This window comes from Paramisgurnus dabryanus, chromosome 21, assembly GCF_030506205.2.
Source record: "Paramisgurnus dabryanus chromosome 21, PD_genome_1.1, whole genome shotgun sequence".
Classification (NCBI taxonomy): domain Eukaryota; kingdom Metazoa; phylum Chordata; class Actinopteri; order Cypriniformes; family Cobitidae; genus Paramisgurnus; species Paramisgurnus dabryanus.
The window spans coordinates 32,686,353-32,704,090 of record NC_133357.1 but is presented as its reverse complement, the minus strand read 5'-3'; the positions used below and the strand labels follow the sequence as shown (position 1 = coordinate 32,704,090).

General features: G+C 38.1%; 1 protein-coding gene across 3 annotated transcripts in view; it reads left to right on the top strand.

The window, feature by feature from the left end:
- slc9a8 (solute carrier family 9 member 8) overlaps positions 1 to 17,738 on the top strand; it is a 325,111-nt gene that overhangs the window by 225,655 nt on the left and 81,718 nt on the right. For all 3 annotated transcript variants that reach the window (XM_065282599.2, XM_065282598.2, XM_073813043.1), the window contains 3 exons: positions 10,008 to 10,066; positions 11,605 to 11,688; positions 11,952 to 12,053. In XM_065282599.2, coding sequence (XP_065138671.1) covers positions 10,008 to 10,066; positions 11,605 to 11,688; positions 11,952 to 12,053 — 245 coding nt within the window. The remainder of the gene's footprint in view (positions 1 to 10,007; positions 10,067 to 11,604; positions 11,689 to 11,951; positions 12,054 to 17,738) is intronic.

The following is a 17,738-nucleotide window of genomic DNA, read 5'->3' as shown; positions in this document are numbered from 1 at the left end:
CACTGATCTGTCCTTCAACGTGATGCCCAGCCGATGCGCGACCAACGACCACCGGCTGAACCAGTCTAATCCACTTACCCGCTTCCTATCCCTACCGTGTCTATATATATATATAAATATTAATCTCTCCCTAGGGTTTTTTGTCCTTCTAGGAGTTTTTCCCACCGGGTTTTCTCCTAAAGGTCTTGACACACCGGGACGTTTTTCGTGCGCGTTTATCGTCGGCGTTTAACGTGACGTTTTTTTGCTTTCACACCCAGACGATTTTTACTGGCGCTGAGCCGAGTGAGGTGCAAATTCACCCCTGGACGTTAGATGGCGCTTAATACAAAACAGATTTATGCCGGTACACAAGGGGGCGCAGCGAAACTTTATGCTTCTGTTCTGACACTCACTTGTCACACAGAAGAAGAAAACCACACGCAAGTCAATAACAAGTCATATGCTTGCTTTTAACAAAACATGGATCTTACTAGTAGCAGCTCGATTTCTAACAGCAGCAACTATACAAAGACTACTTCGACTCACCATCAGGACTCACCATCAGCTACTTGACAGTATGATCATGTGAAACATGATCTTCTCAGATAAAAGCAAACTGTGCATTCGTGTTATAGTCATTATAATTGCCATTTTGAAAACGGTGTGTTTATAATATATATATATATATATATATATATATATATATATATATATATATATATATATATATATTTATTTATTTATTCTTTGTACAAACAATATCTCCGTGAACTTAAATACATTTGTTAAATCAAATCTATTTGATCAAATAATTCGATTCTATTATCAGCACTCTCCACATAAAATTAACTATTTTGATAGAACACGTTTTATCAAAATTAAAGCTCTTTCACAAAATATAAGGTAATGGGTGATCCGATGTGTGTATTTTTAACTAATCTTTTACAAGCATTTTCTCTTGTTAACAATTTTCTCACATTTCCTCCCAAATGTATTGTATTTTTTGATTTGGCTAAAGAAGTAGGTATGTAGTTATTACAATAAGAGGTCAACAATACTGATGTACAAATATATGCATAGTGTCAAAATGGCACGTTATTTACAATTCGTTTTTTAATCAAACATTTATTTTTGTGAATGAACTGCAGTTTGCAATAACAATCAGAGACATGACAGTAAAATCAAATAAAACAGGAGTCAGAAATGTTGGTCCAGAAAAGTCTCAATGACTTTAGTGCAACTGAACGGTAGTGCAAATCAACATTTAGAAATTAGACATTTTCAAATGAATTTCTTAAATGTATAATCACTTAAAATACATAAGTAAAATGGTATATAATAAACATTAATTTGTGTGAACAAGAACTGGCAGAGCTGTAGAGCAAAAAAGTCACAATGATAGAAGTCTAAGTTAACTGTAGTGCAAATAAACATATGTATGAAATGTACATGTTCAACTGTATTTCTTGAATGTGTAAACATAAAAAAAAAACTAAATAAAATGGTATATAATAAACATCTATAGGTGTGACCAAAAACTGGCAGAGCGCTCCTTCTGTGCTCCTCTTTCTTCTGTGCACTGCTTTCAATTTTTTCCCTTTAGCATCTTTTAATAAGAGGTACTTCTCCAGAGGTACGTCTCGGACTGTTTTCTTTTGTTTAGATTGGACCTTGTCACGGCTGGTGCTGGATGATCCTGAAGACGTGCTTGCTGGGGCCTCCTCACTTTTGCTCACATCATTTTTAGCAGAAATATTGCAGTGAACACTGTAAAGATAAATGTAGTTTTCATCAGAATCAATCTTTCACACTGAGGGCCATGCCACGATATCCATGAGGTCAATATTTGATTACAAATGTAATTTAGATTCATGGTATTTCATCTGACTAAACAAACTAGGTTACCTATACACAGAACACAAATTAACCTCCTAAAACCCGACCTTTGGTTTGGCTTGCATTTTAGATTTCTTCCAGTTATTTTGGGGTTACGAAGAAGCAATGAATATAATAACCAAATATTTTTCTTTGAACATGAAGCAGTGTAATTGTCCACGTTTGTGTACAACAGGTTCCAGTTACACACAAAGTATTATGGTGCAAACAACAAAACGTGATATCACACGGTGTACAGGGAACATGCATGGTATGAAGTTAATCACTGTTCAATGTCAGTGCATTACATATCATAATGTAATGCACCAATATTCATTTTTATTACTTGCAGTTATAATGTAAATTTGCACTACTGGTCCGTTCAATACACTACTGGACTGTCTATTTCATACTCCCTGTTCATTTGCACTGCTGGACTACTTGAATTGCATCGTTTACACCCCTGTACTATGTAATGAATATTAGAATAACTATTCACTGCACAATAACTTATGCCATTGCACTCTTAACTGACTAGTTACAATCCAAATTCATTCATGCACTACCTAAATATTAATTTCACTCCTGTTCTGTATAGTTTAATTTATTATGTACATATCCATTTGTAAATTTCTGTATATTATGTTCATAGTACCACCCACAGTAAATTGTTCCATCGTATTACATAATCCTGCACCTATGCAAATACTGATATCCTGCACTTTTTATACTGCTTTTGCACTTCTGGTTAGACCTAACGTTAAACTGCATTTTGTTGCCTTGTACTTGTGTAATGACAATAAAGTTGAATCTAATCTAATCATATAGCCCACACAGCTATGTATTGTTATGTTCTTATATATATCACGTTACCTTCGAAATTCAGTCGATGTTGTGAGGAACTCCGACACCTTCATAAACCTCCACAGCCTCGATGCTTCCTTGTGTGTTTACCTGTTCCACGTGCTCCGCAAGACCATTTTGTGCTTGAGCGCCACCAAGTCGTGTTTTACTGGAACTTCAGCAGCGCCAGGCACGTGAACAAAAGCGCCAATCTCATTGGTCGGCCAACTTTTAACGTGCCGCGTCAAACCAAAAAAACGTGTCCCACGCGTTTTTCTGAAAATGACGCATTTGCGCCTCGCGCTTTTCGCGTGGGTGTGCGCACTCACATTGGCGCTCGTTCTTGAGTCACGAGACGTTAAACGTCGACGATAAACGCGCACGAAAAACGTCCCGGTGTGTAAAGGTCTTAAGGGGGTTTTTTAGTCCCAGGGAGAGTCAGCCAACTTTGGCTTAACTTAGCACTTTACTGTATACGTTACATTATTAATACGCTCGCTTACACGGTTTATCCATAGCCGCTTTATTCTACTTCTTATACTATGTATTGATTTTCAGTGTTCTCCTCTACATCTACTCATGTAAAGCTGCTTTGCAACAATTGACAATTGTGAAAAGCGCTATATAAATAAAATTGAATTGAATTGGTCAGTATGTTGGCTTCTGACGACCCCTAGCGCGTGAGATGGCATGCAATCACGTCCTCCTTTGAAGGTCTTTTAAACTGTGATGCCAGGTCCATTGGAATCAGGATTTCCTTCAGCTTATCTTCAAATACCTCATCAAACACAACCCTGATCACGTCATCCACATAACTGTAAAAATATTGCAGTCAATAAATATTTTGTTTTGATCATTTATTTCCCTGCTTCATACATTAAGTTTAAGTATTTAATTAATTATGAATATATTTGAAATGAAAACATTACTTCTTTTGTTATATATTGGTGGCATTGTAATGGATGGCTGCAGGGTACAACCTGTAAAAATAGAAACAAGCAATACATTTACTGTAAAATAAATACTACTTTATTTAACACAGTTACTAAAATACTTAAATACCTGCACAGCATTCCAATTAATTAAAAATTAATTAAAAAGCAATTTTTTTGCTGCAAATCTGAGAATCAAGTGATCAAAACATAGTGAAACGACGCTACTGCCTGGGTTCCTATGATTATGCAGAGGAAAAAAAACTTTGTCATCATCAGTTATACATTTAAGACTGGTAGTGATATCACTAAATACCTCATATATGTTACATACCTTTGCTCCTCATTTGCCAGTCTGACTCCTCGTACTGTGTGCCCACTGATGTTGCATGTTTGGCATTATACATCACGTCTACTGCTGCCTACAGTGTAGAAGGATGTGTCCTGCTGCGATTTTAGGATATAGACAAATAAAACAAACATGTATTCAGTCAAAAAGACATATTATAACAATAGGGTACAACGACTATAAAACATTAGACTATTTATTAAAAAGTTCATGTATTACATATTACATGCCAAAACATTAGCAACGCACATTAAGTGTTTAAATTTAAGAAAGCCTCAAGTAAATACAACAGTAAAATACATATAAACAAATCATCTGTACTTAGAGTTTCTTGACTTTGATCATGAGAAAAAACTTTACCGGTAACAGTTTAGCTGGTTACTTAGCAAGTTTGTAAACACGTCTAAATCAACATCTAACAATAAATACAACCGATGGTCTGCATAATTCAACATACACTTGGGTAAATATGGTACATTGTTTATGAAATACAGTATAACAACACAAAATAATTTGCTTGCAAACTCGCTCTACACGCACATAACGTTAAGCTCTGGTAATGTAAAAGGTAAATTATAAACATGGATACGTACAGCCTGTGATCCAGAAGTGCACGGTAATCCAACTTTCAGGAGGAGACGTCACGCAAATCCAGCTTCAAATTCGTTACGGTTCATGAAGCGGTCATTGTGAAAATGCTGTAAACATATAAACAACTTCTGACTGGATTGTGCCGGAACCGTATTAAACACAAATTCTAACCACTGTTTCCTGATGTCCTGTGTGGAAGGCCATAAAGTGCTATTTTTCCCTCGCATCTGAAGAGACAGCGTCTACTCGAGAGATTTAATCGCTTAAATGATTAAACAAGAGTTTACAAACACACTCGAAACAGGGACTCCCAACCTCCGCCATTTCAGCTCTCTTCGGAGCTCTCCACCCCCGTCTTTGAGGGCGTACCCAAGGAAAGCAGAGAGGGCTGAACTATGATAATGTTGGTCTTGTCTACGTCACCAATTCCAGGAAGTAAACTGTTGGCTACAATCCGAGTGTTTTTTGTAGTCCTAGAACGTTAGGGACGATAACTCGCGTCATCGTTTTCTTTAAGGTATGTACTTTTTGAATACCGTTAGCATGTACTAATACACACCTACACACAAAAGGATGTTTAAAAACGTGTATTTCATAATAGGTGCTCTTTAAAGCCCTTCTCACGCAGTTGTTTGCTAAAAATCGTAAATCGTAAATTTCATTATTTTTGTGTGGAGGACAGCTTTGCATTTTTGAAATCATTAGCCCAAACCTCCAGGAGACAATGAATCTCTGCAACGGACCAAGATTGCCCCAGACTGCTACTCTGTCATGTTTGTTGTTTACCCACAATATAACACCCGGCTCACAATGGAAGAGCTCAGATTTGTGGACAACTTCCTGTAATTGATTTTGCCTAAGCTTTAGCAGCTTTCACACAACAGATGGCCCGCACCAGAGTATGGTCTCGGAGCAGATGTTTAGTGTGCACCAGAGTGCGGGTGTTGTGTTCACAATGACCCAACGAACCGTACTCGGACCGAAAGCTCCTTTGTGCCGACCTCGCCAATGCCGGTGTGAAAAAACCCTTAAGCTTTTGAGAATAAAACATTTTTTAACAGATTAAACACTATGAAAATTAAATTAAATTATAATAATATACATTTTCAACATAATGCAACAGTATTAGCAGCGGAACTCCTTACATTTAAACCGGATTTACTTTTATTTTAAAAAACTCTGAGAAGGCAAACTTTAGGATATGTTAGAAAACTAAATAACCTGTAGATTGATCAATACTGTAACACATGAAACAAGAAACACAACTGTCGTGGATTTTCCAGATGGAATAATGGATGCAGTAGAGAGATATGTAAAATAATTTGTTTTATTAAAGAATTGTATCTAGACAGCATAAACACAGTACTGGCTCAGCCTGATGATCATCAAACAGATATGACAGCTGAACTGAACTCTCCAAAACCACAACTCCTATTCTTATAGTTTCATTGCAAGCTTGCAACGCACAGATTTCCTGTTTTTCTATGACCTTGTAAAAACCAGACTCTGTGTTTTCCATAGCATCAGCTACTAATTCCGTGTCTGTCACTTTTGCTAATTTGAGCTGACCAATTGTCAGGTTTTTAGTTTTCAACCTTTTAGTTTCCACCAATCAGCAATTAGGTTTGCTTCGTTGCTACAGAGTAAGTTATTTTTGTTTCAATGCAACTGCACTTTTCTTGGAAACTTAACGATGCACTTGCAATGAACTTAGTTCAAAAGGGCAATGCACTCAGTGTCCTTTTGATGAACCAAAACTTAACAGCAAAACAGTTCTATTCAGGTGACAGAAGACACATTAATATTCAACTTTTAAAATATGAAAACACTCAGTGTATAAAACCATATGATAATAAAACAAATACAGAATATAAATGCAATATATGAATCTTCCAAATTCTCTCACACAACGTGTTATTAGAAAAAATTACCGCTTTAGGAAATTGGAGATTAAATAGCGCAATATTTGTCAGCTCTGTCAAGGGTTGCGTGTAGGGATGCAGCGATTAACCGGTTTCACTATTAACCGCGCTTTAAAATGTCACGGTTAAGTAACCGTTAAGCCTTCGCTACACCGCGTGTTTTTGTTTCACGCACGCACAAACCAGATCCACGAACCACCAAGAGGCGCATGCGTCATGATGCATTGTATGACAAAGCTCCGCGTTCAAAAGAATATGTGCGCGTGACGCGTCTCTTGGTTGTTCGTGAATCTGGTTTGTGTGTGCGTGTGCATGGATGTGTGCGCGCGCACCTGCATCTGTACGTGAAAGAGCCACACTCCAATCGGTCTACTCTGTACAGCATTAAAAACCTCCTGCTCGCGGATCAAACCCGGGCGGGGCTCCTGGTGGTCTGACTGCATTTCATTACGTTGAATTATTTTAACGCGTTAATGATTAATTAATGAATAGCATTAGTTAACACGTTAATCTTGCCACCCCTAATATTTATATTTGACTTTTGTGTAATATTAAGCTTCACCTGTCAAAATGACTTGCAGTACCTGGTTCAGGATGACCCTGTGTAATTATTCATTTTGAGAGGCTCTTATCATTTTTACTTCATATATTTTACTTCAATACTTCAAACAAACCAAAATAATATAACTTTATTCAGTCCAAATGTAAAGTTACATTTATTCAAAAGATCATTAAAATGAATAGCCTACAGGTTTCAAAAGGCACCTATACGGTTTAAGTCAAAGCCAGCCAAGTTATTATTATTATCATTTGTCCAAGAATTGTAGAGAAAATACACAAACTGAAAATACAGAAAAATTTAGCAATTGTTCAAAAATTTATTCATGTGATTTTATACATTAATGTTGTAAAATAAATGAATCCTTAATAACCGTAATAACCGTACAACCGTGATTATTTATCAGACTATAACCGTACCATCAAAATCTATAATCGCTGCATCCCTAGTTGCGTGTTAAAGATAGTGTCATAGTTTGAAATGGAAGTGTAATCAGTGCTCTGAGTAAATCAGTTAATATTGTCCCGTGTTACTATCATCCCGGTTCTCCCCTAAAGGGGGTCGCACACCGGACATGCAGCGCCGCACTGTTCTAAAAATTCTAACACATTGTTTTCTTTGAGTATACGCACACTGGTGCCCAGCTACGACTCAGGAAGTTGCTTTAATCCCTGTCGCGCCACAGAGCGCATTAAATAACATCATATTTGTCCCAAATCATTAACGACTAACATTGGCTGCTAACGTATATATTGCATTTTGAAGTAGACGTTATCTGACTAAGCTCGCACTATTTAAAGGTACAAAAGAGGATGTTTTCGCTGACTGAGAATCCAAAGATTGTTACTGAGTTTTTGAAATGAGCGCATGTGTAAGAACAGCCTCCCTCCTTCACAGCTCATTTCTAGGAAACGCCTCCCAAAACTCGTGCACAAGTATTGGAACATATGTTGTGTTGCGTAAATGGATTCATTATGTGAAATTATATGATAATAGATACATAACACCGTTAGCTCAGTCGACGCTACTCCCATTTGAACTAGCATGTAACAGTACAAGAACAATATCGATATATGTGAATAACAGTACAGCAATAATTAGTCCACAAAGAAAGAATAATCACTGTTACCTGTCAAGAAGAATTTTTGAAGAACATTCTTCTGACAATTTTCTCCTCTTCTCAGCGACTTCAAAAAAAGTCTTTATTTTGCGTCCTCCTTTGGGTTTCTTCTCTTTCATGGAGCAAATTCGAGGAGGAAAGCATGAGCGACAATGAAAACAAACCGACTAACAACAGAGTTTCATGGGCTATGCGCATTGTCGCCTGTGTAAAGTTACTGGAGCGCACACGTCTCTTACAACGAACATAATGGCAGTGATAAACAAGCCAGGGGGCCAATCATTTATGCGATGATCACGTTAACGATTGGCTGATATGTTTAAAGCCCTACCTTGTGCACAGATGACATATATTAATATTATTACTTTTAAGTGCACTTAATAAATTATCAGTTTTATCAGTTAGTAAAGACAGTTTCAAGTAATATTGCAAAAATGTATAAAACAAACATACCCTTTTGCACCTTTAATGTGCACTTCTGGTGTACAATACCTCTTAGTTGTCCAAGATGCGACGCTGTGCTGCGCTTCCGGTTTGCAACCCCCTTTCTTCCACCCTGAAGCTATTTTGGGGATTTTTGCCTGGATTTGGCATACCCAATTTCAAAAGCTTCCCATACCCACATGCAGAGGTTTACATACAAAAGTTTGGTATCATTTTACAGGAAACCCTTTGAAATTTCATAAAACACTGTTAAAAAGTGCTAAACAAGGTTGTATGTGATGTCAGTCCTCTAATAAACACAAAAATGAATAGGCGCCTTTTGATGTATTTTTTCTAAAGTTTTTTATTTGAAAGTGGATAACTCTGGACCTGGGTGCCTCAGCTACCTGCAGACAGTTTTGTTTGATTCCAGTAATTGCCAGCTTATAGAGGAAAAAGGAATTTTTTCTCTGTCTTAATCTATGCAAAAGTTATTTTACTCCAACTGAAGCGAGGAATAATACCCTTTTTGTATACAATTTCTGCCTGAAAACATTTGAAGTGTCCCCATAACTAATGCAATTTCTTTATATCATTTTAAAGAAAACCCTTTGAAGTTACATGAAAAGCTGCTGTTTGTGAGAAATATTGTTATTTTTGTTGTTTTTCATATGATGAAACACCAAATTTTCTTTTTTTATGTTGTAAACACTATTTTGAAAGTAGATAACTGTGGTTCTGTGTGCTCTAGCAGACTGCAGACAGTTCTGGTTGTTAGCAGCAGCAGACAGTAAACAACAATGAACTCTTTAGCATGTCGCATTCAAAAGTTATTCTTATTTTACTGAAGGGTGTGAAAATAATTTTTTTGAAATATGTGAATATTAAATTATATAAAAAATTATGGGGGGGTGATAGTGTAAATTAAGTGTAAATTTCTTTCTTACAGTAAAAGATATGTCAAAGTGATGCATATCTGCAGAAAGTAGAGACTCTAAGCTTTCAAACAGTATCTCATATGTGTTACTGGGGTCCATAACGGACTATTAAAGATTAAAATAATATTTTATATTAAGTCAAAATACGAAATTTTGGACCCGGGACAGGGTCCTCAGGGTTTAAGAGGTTTTTAAGTCTTTGTAGTGAGACTGTTCTAAGTCAAGTCAAGTCACTTCTTGTCCAGTGTCAAGTCTGTTTTAGTTGTCATCTTGCCCCCCATGTTTTTTTTTTTTTGTTATTCTTTAATAAAGACCTGTTTGTGTTCACTCAAGTCTGCATCTGGGTTCTGCCTCGTATTTCATGACAGAACGAACTGACCAAAATAGAATGTGCATATTCAAATAGCTTCACCAAGATTTCTGCATCTCCATAAAATAACATTTAGTTGATAAGTTTGATTTTTCTTTTTCAGGTATTTTGATGGGGGCATTTATCAAGATCATTGAGTCTCAGCAATTAGCCAGTTGGAAGGTATGATCCTTTTACCATAAACATGGCTCTTTAGTGTATCAACAAGTTACATTATCATATAAAGAATGTTTAACATAAATATTATTTCTTACACAAATCCAATTTTTTGCTTCATAAAGCAGTATTAACTCACTGGAGTAATAGATAACTGTTACGATAGATGTATATGGTTTTTAGAGCTTTAGCCATTTAGGTTTTATGTAGGGCTCCAGACATCAATTTAAGAGAGGTGGCACCAGGGCTTCATTTGGTAGCACCGAGGTATTAGTTGGGGAAAGAAATAAAGTGTGACGTGTGTGTCTACATTTAACCCATCCCAGAGAATAGTGAACACACACACACCTGAAACAGTGGGCAGCTATTCCTAAAGCGCCCGGGTAGCAATTGGGGTGCCTTGCTCAATGGCACCACAGTTGCAACCTGCTGGACGTGAGATTCGAACCAGCAACTCTTGGGTTACAAGCCTGAATCTCCAACCACTAGGCTATGACTGCCCCAAAGAGAGAAACAGTGAAACTAGAGCCAAACATGTTTAATGCAAAAATTACTCGCAAAGTTTCTTTGCTTTATAGAAGCATTGCGCAACTGTGCACAGTGATTGTGCGGAGATCTGTTTACAGATTCCTCAAAGTAAAATAAAAATACATTTTTATTTTGTCTTCGACACAGCATCATGGGGCTCATTTCTAAATAGAGTAAATTCCCCTGAACCATTTACAAACTTTCCTTGAATATCCAGAGAGAACCAAGCATATAGGAATTTGGTGCTGAATGGTTCCTGTTAATTCATGGGTGTTGTACAGTATACAGTGGGTGATTGGTTAACATGTCTAAGGTAGGAGGTGTCTCCCAACATTGGGCCAAGTTTGCTTATATTATTTTTACACTTTAACATTGAAATCTGTTGTAATATTAATTAACCCATTGAACCACTTGCATTGAAACATTTCATATGCTACCAAACAAGACAAGATTCAGATTGCATGTAGAATGTAGCATAACATATACAGTTTGTTCTGAAAGAATGAGTAGAGGGGAAGGTAGGGTGTGATTCTTTGGGGTAGATGTAAATTTGATTAGATCCTTTAGATCCTCTGTGTTCTAGCAAAAGGTGATTGTCTTTGAGGTAGATATATAAGCTTGGTGAGATCTTTTTAGTTTCTCACCAGAATGTAGTGTCTTTGATAAATTGTGCCAGGTGCCAAAATAGTTTAGCTATTTGGTGACAGGATCTAAAATAATCGTTTGTCAGGGTTTGGCACCACCTTACACATTCCCAAATTTTTTTTATCTCTGCTGATACCATTAAGATGGATATTCACACATCATTCTTGGGGGTACCCTGGATACTGTGGTTTTCAAAACAAGTGCTAGCAAAGAAGTGTAGGTGGCACTCTCATTTATTTTCTGAGAGATCTGTTACATTTTAGGAAGTTTAATGGTTTTACTGTGAGATCACATGCATGTTCACAAAAATGTACAGAGATCGTTTGTAATTCACTTGTTAAAACTAATCATCATCATCCCTTCTTTCATAGGAAGAGGAGATGTTTCGTCCAAATATGTTTTTTCTACTACTTCTACCGCCAATCATTTTTGAATCAGGATACTCATTACATAAGGTAAAACTGACTAATTTGGATTCTTTTTTAGCTGTGAGTATGAAGAGTTTGAAAAAGCTCAGTGTAAAAAAAGTTTTTTTCTAGAAACTTAAAAAATAGTGCATCATCCTGCAAGCAAGTTTTTAGGCTTTTTTACAAATGGAATTTATTACTTAAGATTATGGGTTCAGGTTGCCTAGAATTATTTAATCATCATAAATTTCATTTCTTATGTCTTAAGTTAGTCTTAAAATCACCATAAAACAACCTTCTTTACTCAACAGGGTAACTTCTTCCAGAACATTGGCTCAATCACCTTATTTGCCGTCTTTGGAACAGCGATCTCAGCTTTCATAGTGGGTGGAGGAATCTATTTCCTTGGGCAGGTATCTAAGAAAGACATACACACATTCTCTTTTGTCTGTCTTTGCATTGCAATCATTACTTACTACTTAATCCTCTTCATCCTGTGTGGGACATAAGCCCGCAACCATACCCATGTAAAAATAAGTGTTGCAAAGGTCTTTTAATGTGCAGACATGCTTTATCTGCCTTAACAAGACAATACAGGCTTGGTTGCCTTGTAATCTTTTAACACTCAGGGGCCAGTAGTTCAAAAATCGGATTAGATTAAAATTTCAAAATGGGTTGTTTAAAACAAAACAAAAAATGGATTCTGAAATTGGATTGGATCACAAAATACAATCTAGGTTTTGATCTGGATCAAATCGTCACTTTTTGTGTTGGTCAAAACATTTAAGTAAGATCGGGATCTGTTTGATCCCAAAAAGTAGGATTATTCTGATCCCATCAGAAGGGTGGATTTCAGAAACAAAAATGTAATAAAACATCAAAAAAATTACTAAAACTTATTAACTTACAGTTAGTCTACAATACAAAATTTCTATTATTATACATTTATAATTTGTTTGTTGAAATTTTGTTCAGTTCAATCCTTAATCCAATAATGATAAAGTATTCAAATTATAACATTGGGCTACCGTTTAAACCCAATTAAAGTCAATTAAGAAAGAAAAAGTCCATATAAATCCCCCATATAGGAAACAATAGCAAACCAAAATATTTAAAGGGATAGTTCACTTTAAAATGAAAATTCTGTCATAATTTACTCATCCTCATGTTGTTCTAAACCTGTATTATTTTCTTTTTTCTGATGAACACAAAAGAAGATATTTTGAAAAATTATAAACGCAGAGCAGTAAGTGACTTCCATTGTAGTAAAAAAAATATTTTGGAAGTATTGTGATAAATGATGAAGAAAATATTTTGATAAATGATGGCAAGCACACAGTTGACAGTACACATTAAATTCCAACATATTTTATTCCTTCTATGGAAGTCAATGGTAACTACCTGTATCTGCTGTGTGTTTACCATCATTTCTCAAAATATCTTTTGTGTTCATCAGTTTAACATCTGGCCATGTAAACCATCTCACTTTTGTCTTAGTTTTTCAACTAATTTGATTGGATCACCCTGATCCAGATACACACTTTTTTCTTATTACCAAATCTGGATTAAATGGGATCACATGTCAATGTTGCCTATTAGCTATGTAAAAAGCAGCAGGTCGGTATGGGGTCACTAAGTGATTATACTTGAATAGACAATAAACAACACAGCTTTCCCTTACTTTTATTTCAATTTAAAAGTGACATAGAATGATTGAAGGGGGTGTTTATCCTTGTTCTGTGATGTGACATGTAGACAAAATTGTTTTTTGTTTAGGTCTGTAATGCCTTAGAATCTTCCTAAAAACCTCTCTCAGATAGCTCTATTAGGGTGGGGGATTTTAAACTTTTTGTGTTTAAACTTTACACTGTTTGTGTTTTCCTCTATATTTCTTCATTTCTAAAATGGTGGGTCCCTGAGATTACCTGCTGGGTTCGAAAAGTTTAGAAACCCCCGAGATGCAGGGGATACAGATGGAAAAAATCCTTATCTTATTAGTACTTACATTATGTATATTGAAAAATAAGGTAAGGTTCTTTTTTGTCAAAAAAGATCAAATACTTTCAAAATTCTGTTTTACTTGAGAAAATATACTCATATGAAACTTTGTTCTGTATGTAATTATGGCCCGAGCACCGAGGAGCAGGCCAGAATGGCCTGCACCGAAAGGTGCGAAGGCCTATTGTTTTTGCTCGGATTATTATTAGGGCCCGAGCACCGAGGAGCAGGCCAGAATGGCCTGCACCGTAGGTGCGAAGCCCTATTGTTTTTGCTCGGATTATTATTAGGGCCCGAGCACCGAGGAGCAGGCCAGAATGGCCTGCACCGAAAGGTGCGAAGCCCTATTGTTTTTGCTCGAATTTATTATTATTATTTTTTTAGGGCTCGAGCACCGAGGAGCAGGCCAGAATGGCCTGCACCGAAAGGTGCGAAGCCCTATTGGTTTTGTTAGAATTTTTTTTTTTTTTTTTTAACACTTTTGGACTTTTTGGGGGCCTTAACATACTCGAAAACTCTTGAAATTTGACACAGACGTCAGAGTCGTCCGTCATCGCAGAAATCCAAAGGCTGGAACACGGGCGTGGCACGGGGGCTCTGTAGCGCCCCCTGTAATGCAAAAAAAAACATTGATGCACAGATCGGGCAAAAATGTACGCACATGTACGAGAATTGGTACGCTTATAGATCTCATCGACCCGAACAACTTTCGCCCTCTAACATTTAAGCTCCGCCCAACAGGAAGTCGGCTATTTTGGACTGTTTAAAAAATGCATGCGTTGAACTTTTAAATACTCCTCCTAGGGGATTCGTGTGAATGACACCAAATGTGGTGATCATGATGTCGAGACATTGTACTTGCTAAATTGCGAAGGGATTTTTGATATCTCGAACGGTTCTGCCATGGCGAGGCGACAAAGTTGTGGCGCTATACACGAGACTCACAATAGGCACATCGATGCAATCAGAATCTTCAGACGAACCAACACCCAGTGTGTCATCACAATAAGACACTTTTTACCTTAGATATTAGACACTTCCTGTTTCTCTGATTTCGCCATGAATTTGTCGCCTCACCATGGCAGAACCGTTCGAGATATCAAAAATCCCTTCGCAATTTAGCAAGTACAATGTCTCGGCATCATGATCACCACGTTTGGTGTCAATCCCATGAATCCTCTAGAAGGACTATTCAAAAGTTCACCGTATGCATTTTTGAAACCATCCAAAATGGCCGACTTCCTTTTGGGCGGAGCTAATAGGTTTGATTGTGAATGTTGTTCGGGGCGATAGGATCTATATACGTACCAACTCTCGTACATGTGCGTACATGTTTGCCCGATTTGTGCACCAATATTTTTTTTGCATTACAGGGGGCACTACAGAGCCCTACTGCCACGCCCGTGTTCCAGCTTTTGCCCGGTCCTAATGGCCGACGCCTTTGAGGTCTGTGCCAAATTCCCGGTGTTTTCGAGAATGTTAAGGCACCCAAAGTGCATGCCAAGTGCTTAAATATGCCTGAGAATGAAAGTAAAGTTTGACGTGTTGCCATGGGAGCAGCATTCGAGATATCAAAAATCCCTTCGCAATTTATCATCTACAATGCCTCAGCAACATGTTGACCACTTTTGGTGTCAATCGCATGAACATCCTAGGAGGAGTATTTAAAAGAACACCGCATGGAACTGTCAAGAAATCCACCTTTTGTGACTGCAACACTTCCTGGCGTCTGGTGGTGGCGCTATACCCGAGACTCACAATAGGCACATCGATGCAATCGGAATCCTTGGCCGAACATACACAATGCGTTTCATCCCAATAAGACATTTTTTGCTTTAGATATTAGACACTTCCTGTTTCTCTGAATTCGCCATAAATTTGTCGCCTCGCCATGGCAACACCGTTCGAGATATCAAAAATCCCTTCGCAATTTAGCAAGTCCAATGTCTCAGCATCATGTTCACCACGATTGGTGTCAATCGTATGAATTCCCTAGGAGAAGTATTTAAAAGTTCATGACTGACACACTTCCTGGCGCCTGATGGTGGCGCTATACCCGGGAGTCACAATAGGCACATCGATGCGATTGGAATCTTCAGAAGAACAAACACACCGCATGGCATCACAATAAGACTTTTTTTGCCTTAGATATTAGACACTTCCGGTTTTTCTGAATTTGCCATGACTTTGTCGCCTCGCCATGGCAGAACCGTTCGAGATATCAAAAATCCCTTCGCAATTTAGCAAGTCCAATGTCTTGACATCATGATCACCACGTTTGGTGTCAATCCCATGAATCCCCTAGAAGCAGTATTTAAAAGTTCACTGCATGCATTTTTTAAACAATCCAAAATGGCTGACTTCCTGTTGGGCAGAGCTAAAATGTTAGAGGGCGAAAGTTGTTCGGGTCGATGAGATCTATATGCATAGCAACTCTCGTACATGTGCGTACATGTTTGCACGATTTGTGCACCAATGTTTTTTCTTGCATTACAGGGGGCGCTACAGAGCCCCCGTGCCACGCCCGTGTTCCAGCCTTTGCCCGTTCGCAATGACGGACGACTCTGACGGCTGTGCCAAATTTCAAGAGTTTTCGAGTATGTTAAGGCACCCAAAATGCCCAAAAGTGTTAAAAAAAAAAAAATAATAAATAAATACGAGCAAAAACAATAGGGCTTCGCACCATTCGGTGCAGGCCATTCTGGCCTGCTCCTCGGTGCTCGGGCCCTAATAATAATCCGAGCAAAAACAATAGGGCTTCACACCTTTCGGTGCAGGCCATTCTGGCCTGCTCCTCGGTGCTCGAGCCCTAAATATAGCTGCAAGCAGCAATGGCGGGCCCTCGCACGTTTTTTTACCGCTACACGGTGCATCCGAGAAATCGATGCACGGTGGGCAAGGGCATCAAGTGGGTAAATATCAGTGGGCTATTTAATGTTGATACTGAGCCATTTGGGGACTGTAGGTAGAAGCAACCCCACATTTTAGACAAATGGGGGCGCTAGTGAGCCACTTAAGAGACACGCCTATGTGTGACCTGTTTGTGCACACTTAACAGCCGACAACTCTGATGTGTGTGCCGACTTTTAGGTTAATCTAAGCAGGCCAAGAGCCCTAAATATGCCTGAAATAAATGTAAAGTTTGGGGCGTTGCCATGGGAACAGCTTTCGAGATATCAAAAATCCCTTCGCAATTTATCATCTACAATGTCTCGGCATCATGTTGACCACTTTTGGTGTCAATCTCATGAATATTCTAGAAGGAGTATTTAAAAGAACATCGGCGTCAACTGAAAGGCTTAAATATGCCTTTAAAATGAAAGTAAAAGCTGACGCGTTGCCATGGGAACAGCGTTTGAGATATCAAAAATCCCTTCGCAATTTATCATCTTCAATGTCTCAGCATCATGTTGACAACTTTTGGTGTCAATTGCATGATTATTCTAGAAGGAGTATTTAAAAGAACATAGCATGGAACTGTCAAAAAAAATCCAGCTTTGTGACTGACACACTTCCTGGCGCCTGGTGGTGGCGCTATACCCGGGAGTCACAATAGGCACATCGATGCGATTGGAATCTTCAGAAGAACAAACACACCGCATGGCATCACAATAAGACTTTTTTTGCCTTAGATATTAGACACTTCCGGTTTTTCTGAATTTGCCATGACTTTGTCGCCTCGCCATGGCAGAACCGTTCGAGATATCAAAAATCCCTTCGCAATTTAGCAAGTCCAATGTCTTGACATCATGATCACCACGTTTGGTGTCAATCCCATGAATCCCCTAGAAGGAGTATTTAAAAGTTCACTGCATGCATTTTTTTAAACAATCCAAAATGGCTGACTTCCTGTTGGGCGGAGCTAAAATGTTATAGGGCGAAAGTTGTTCGGGTCGATGAGATCTATATGCATACCAACTCTCGTACATGTGCGTACATGTTTGCACGATTTGTGCACAAATGTTTTTACTTGCATTACAGGGGGCGCTACAGAGCCCCCGTGCCACGCCCGTGTTCCAGCCTTTGGCCGTTCGCAATGACAGACGACTCTGACGTCTGTGCCAAATTTCAAGAGTTTTCGAGTATGTTAAGGCACCCAA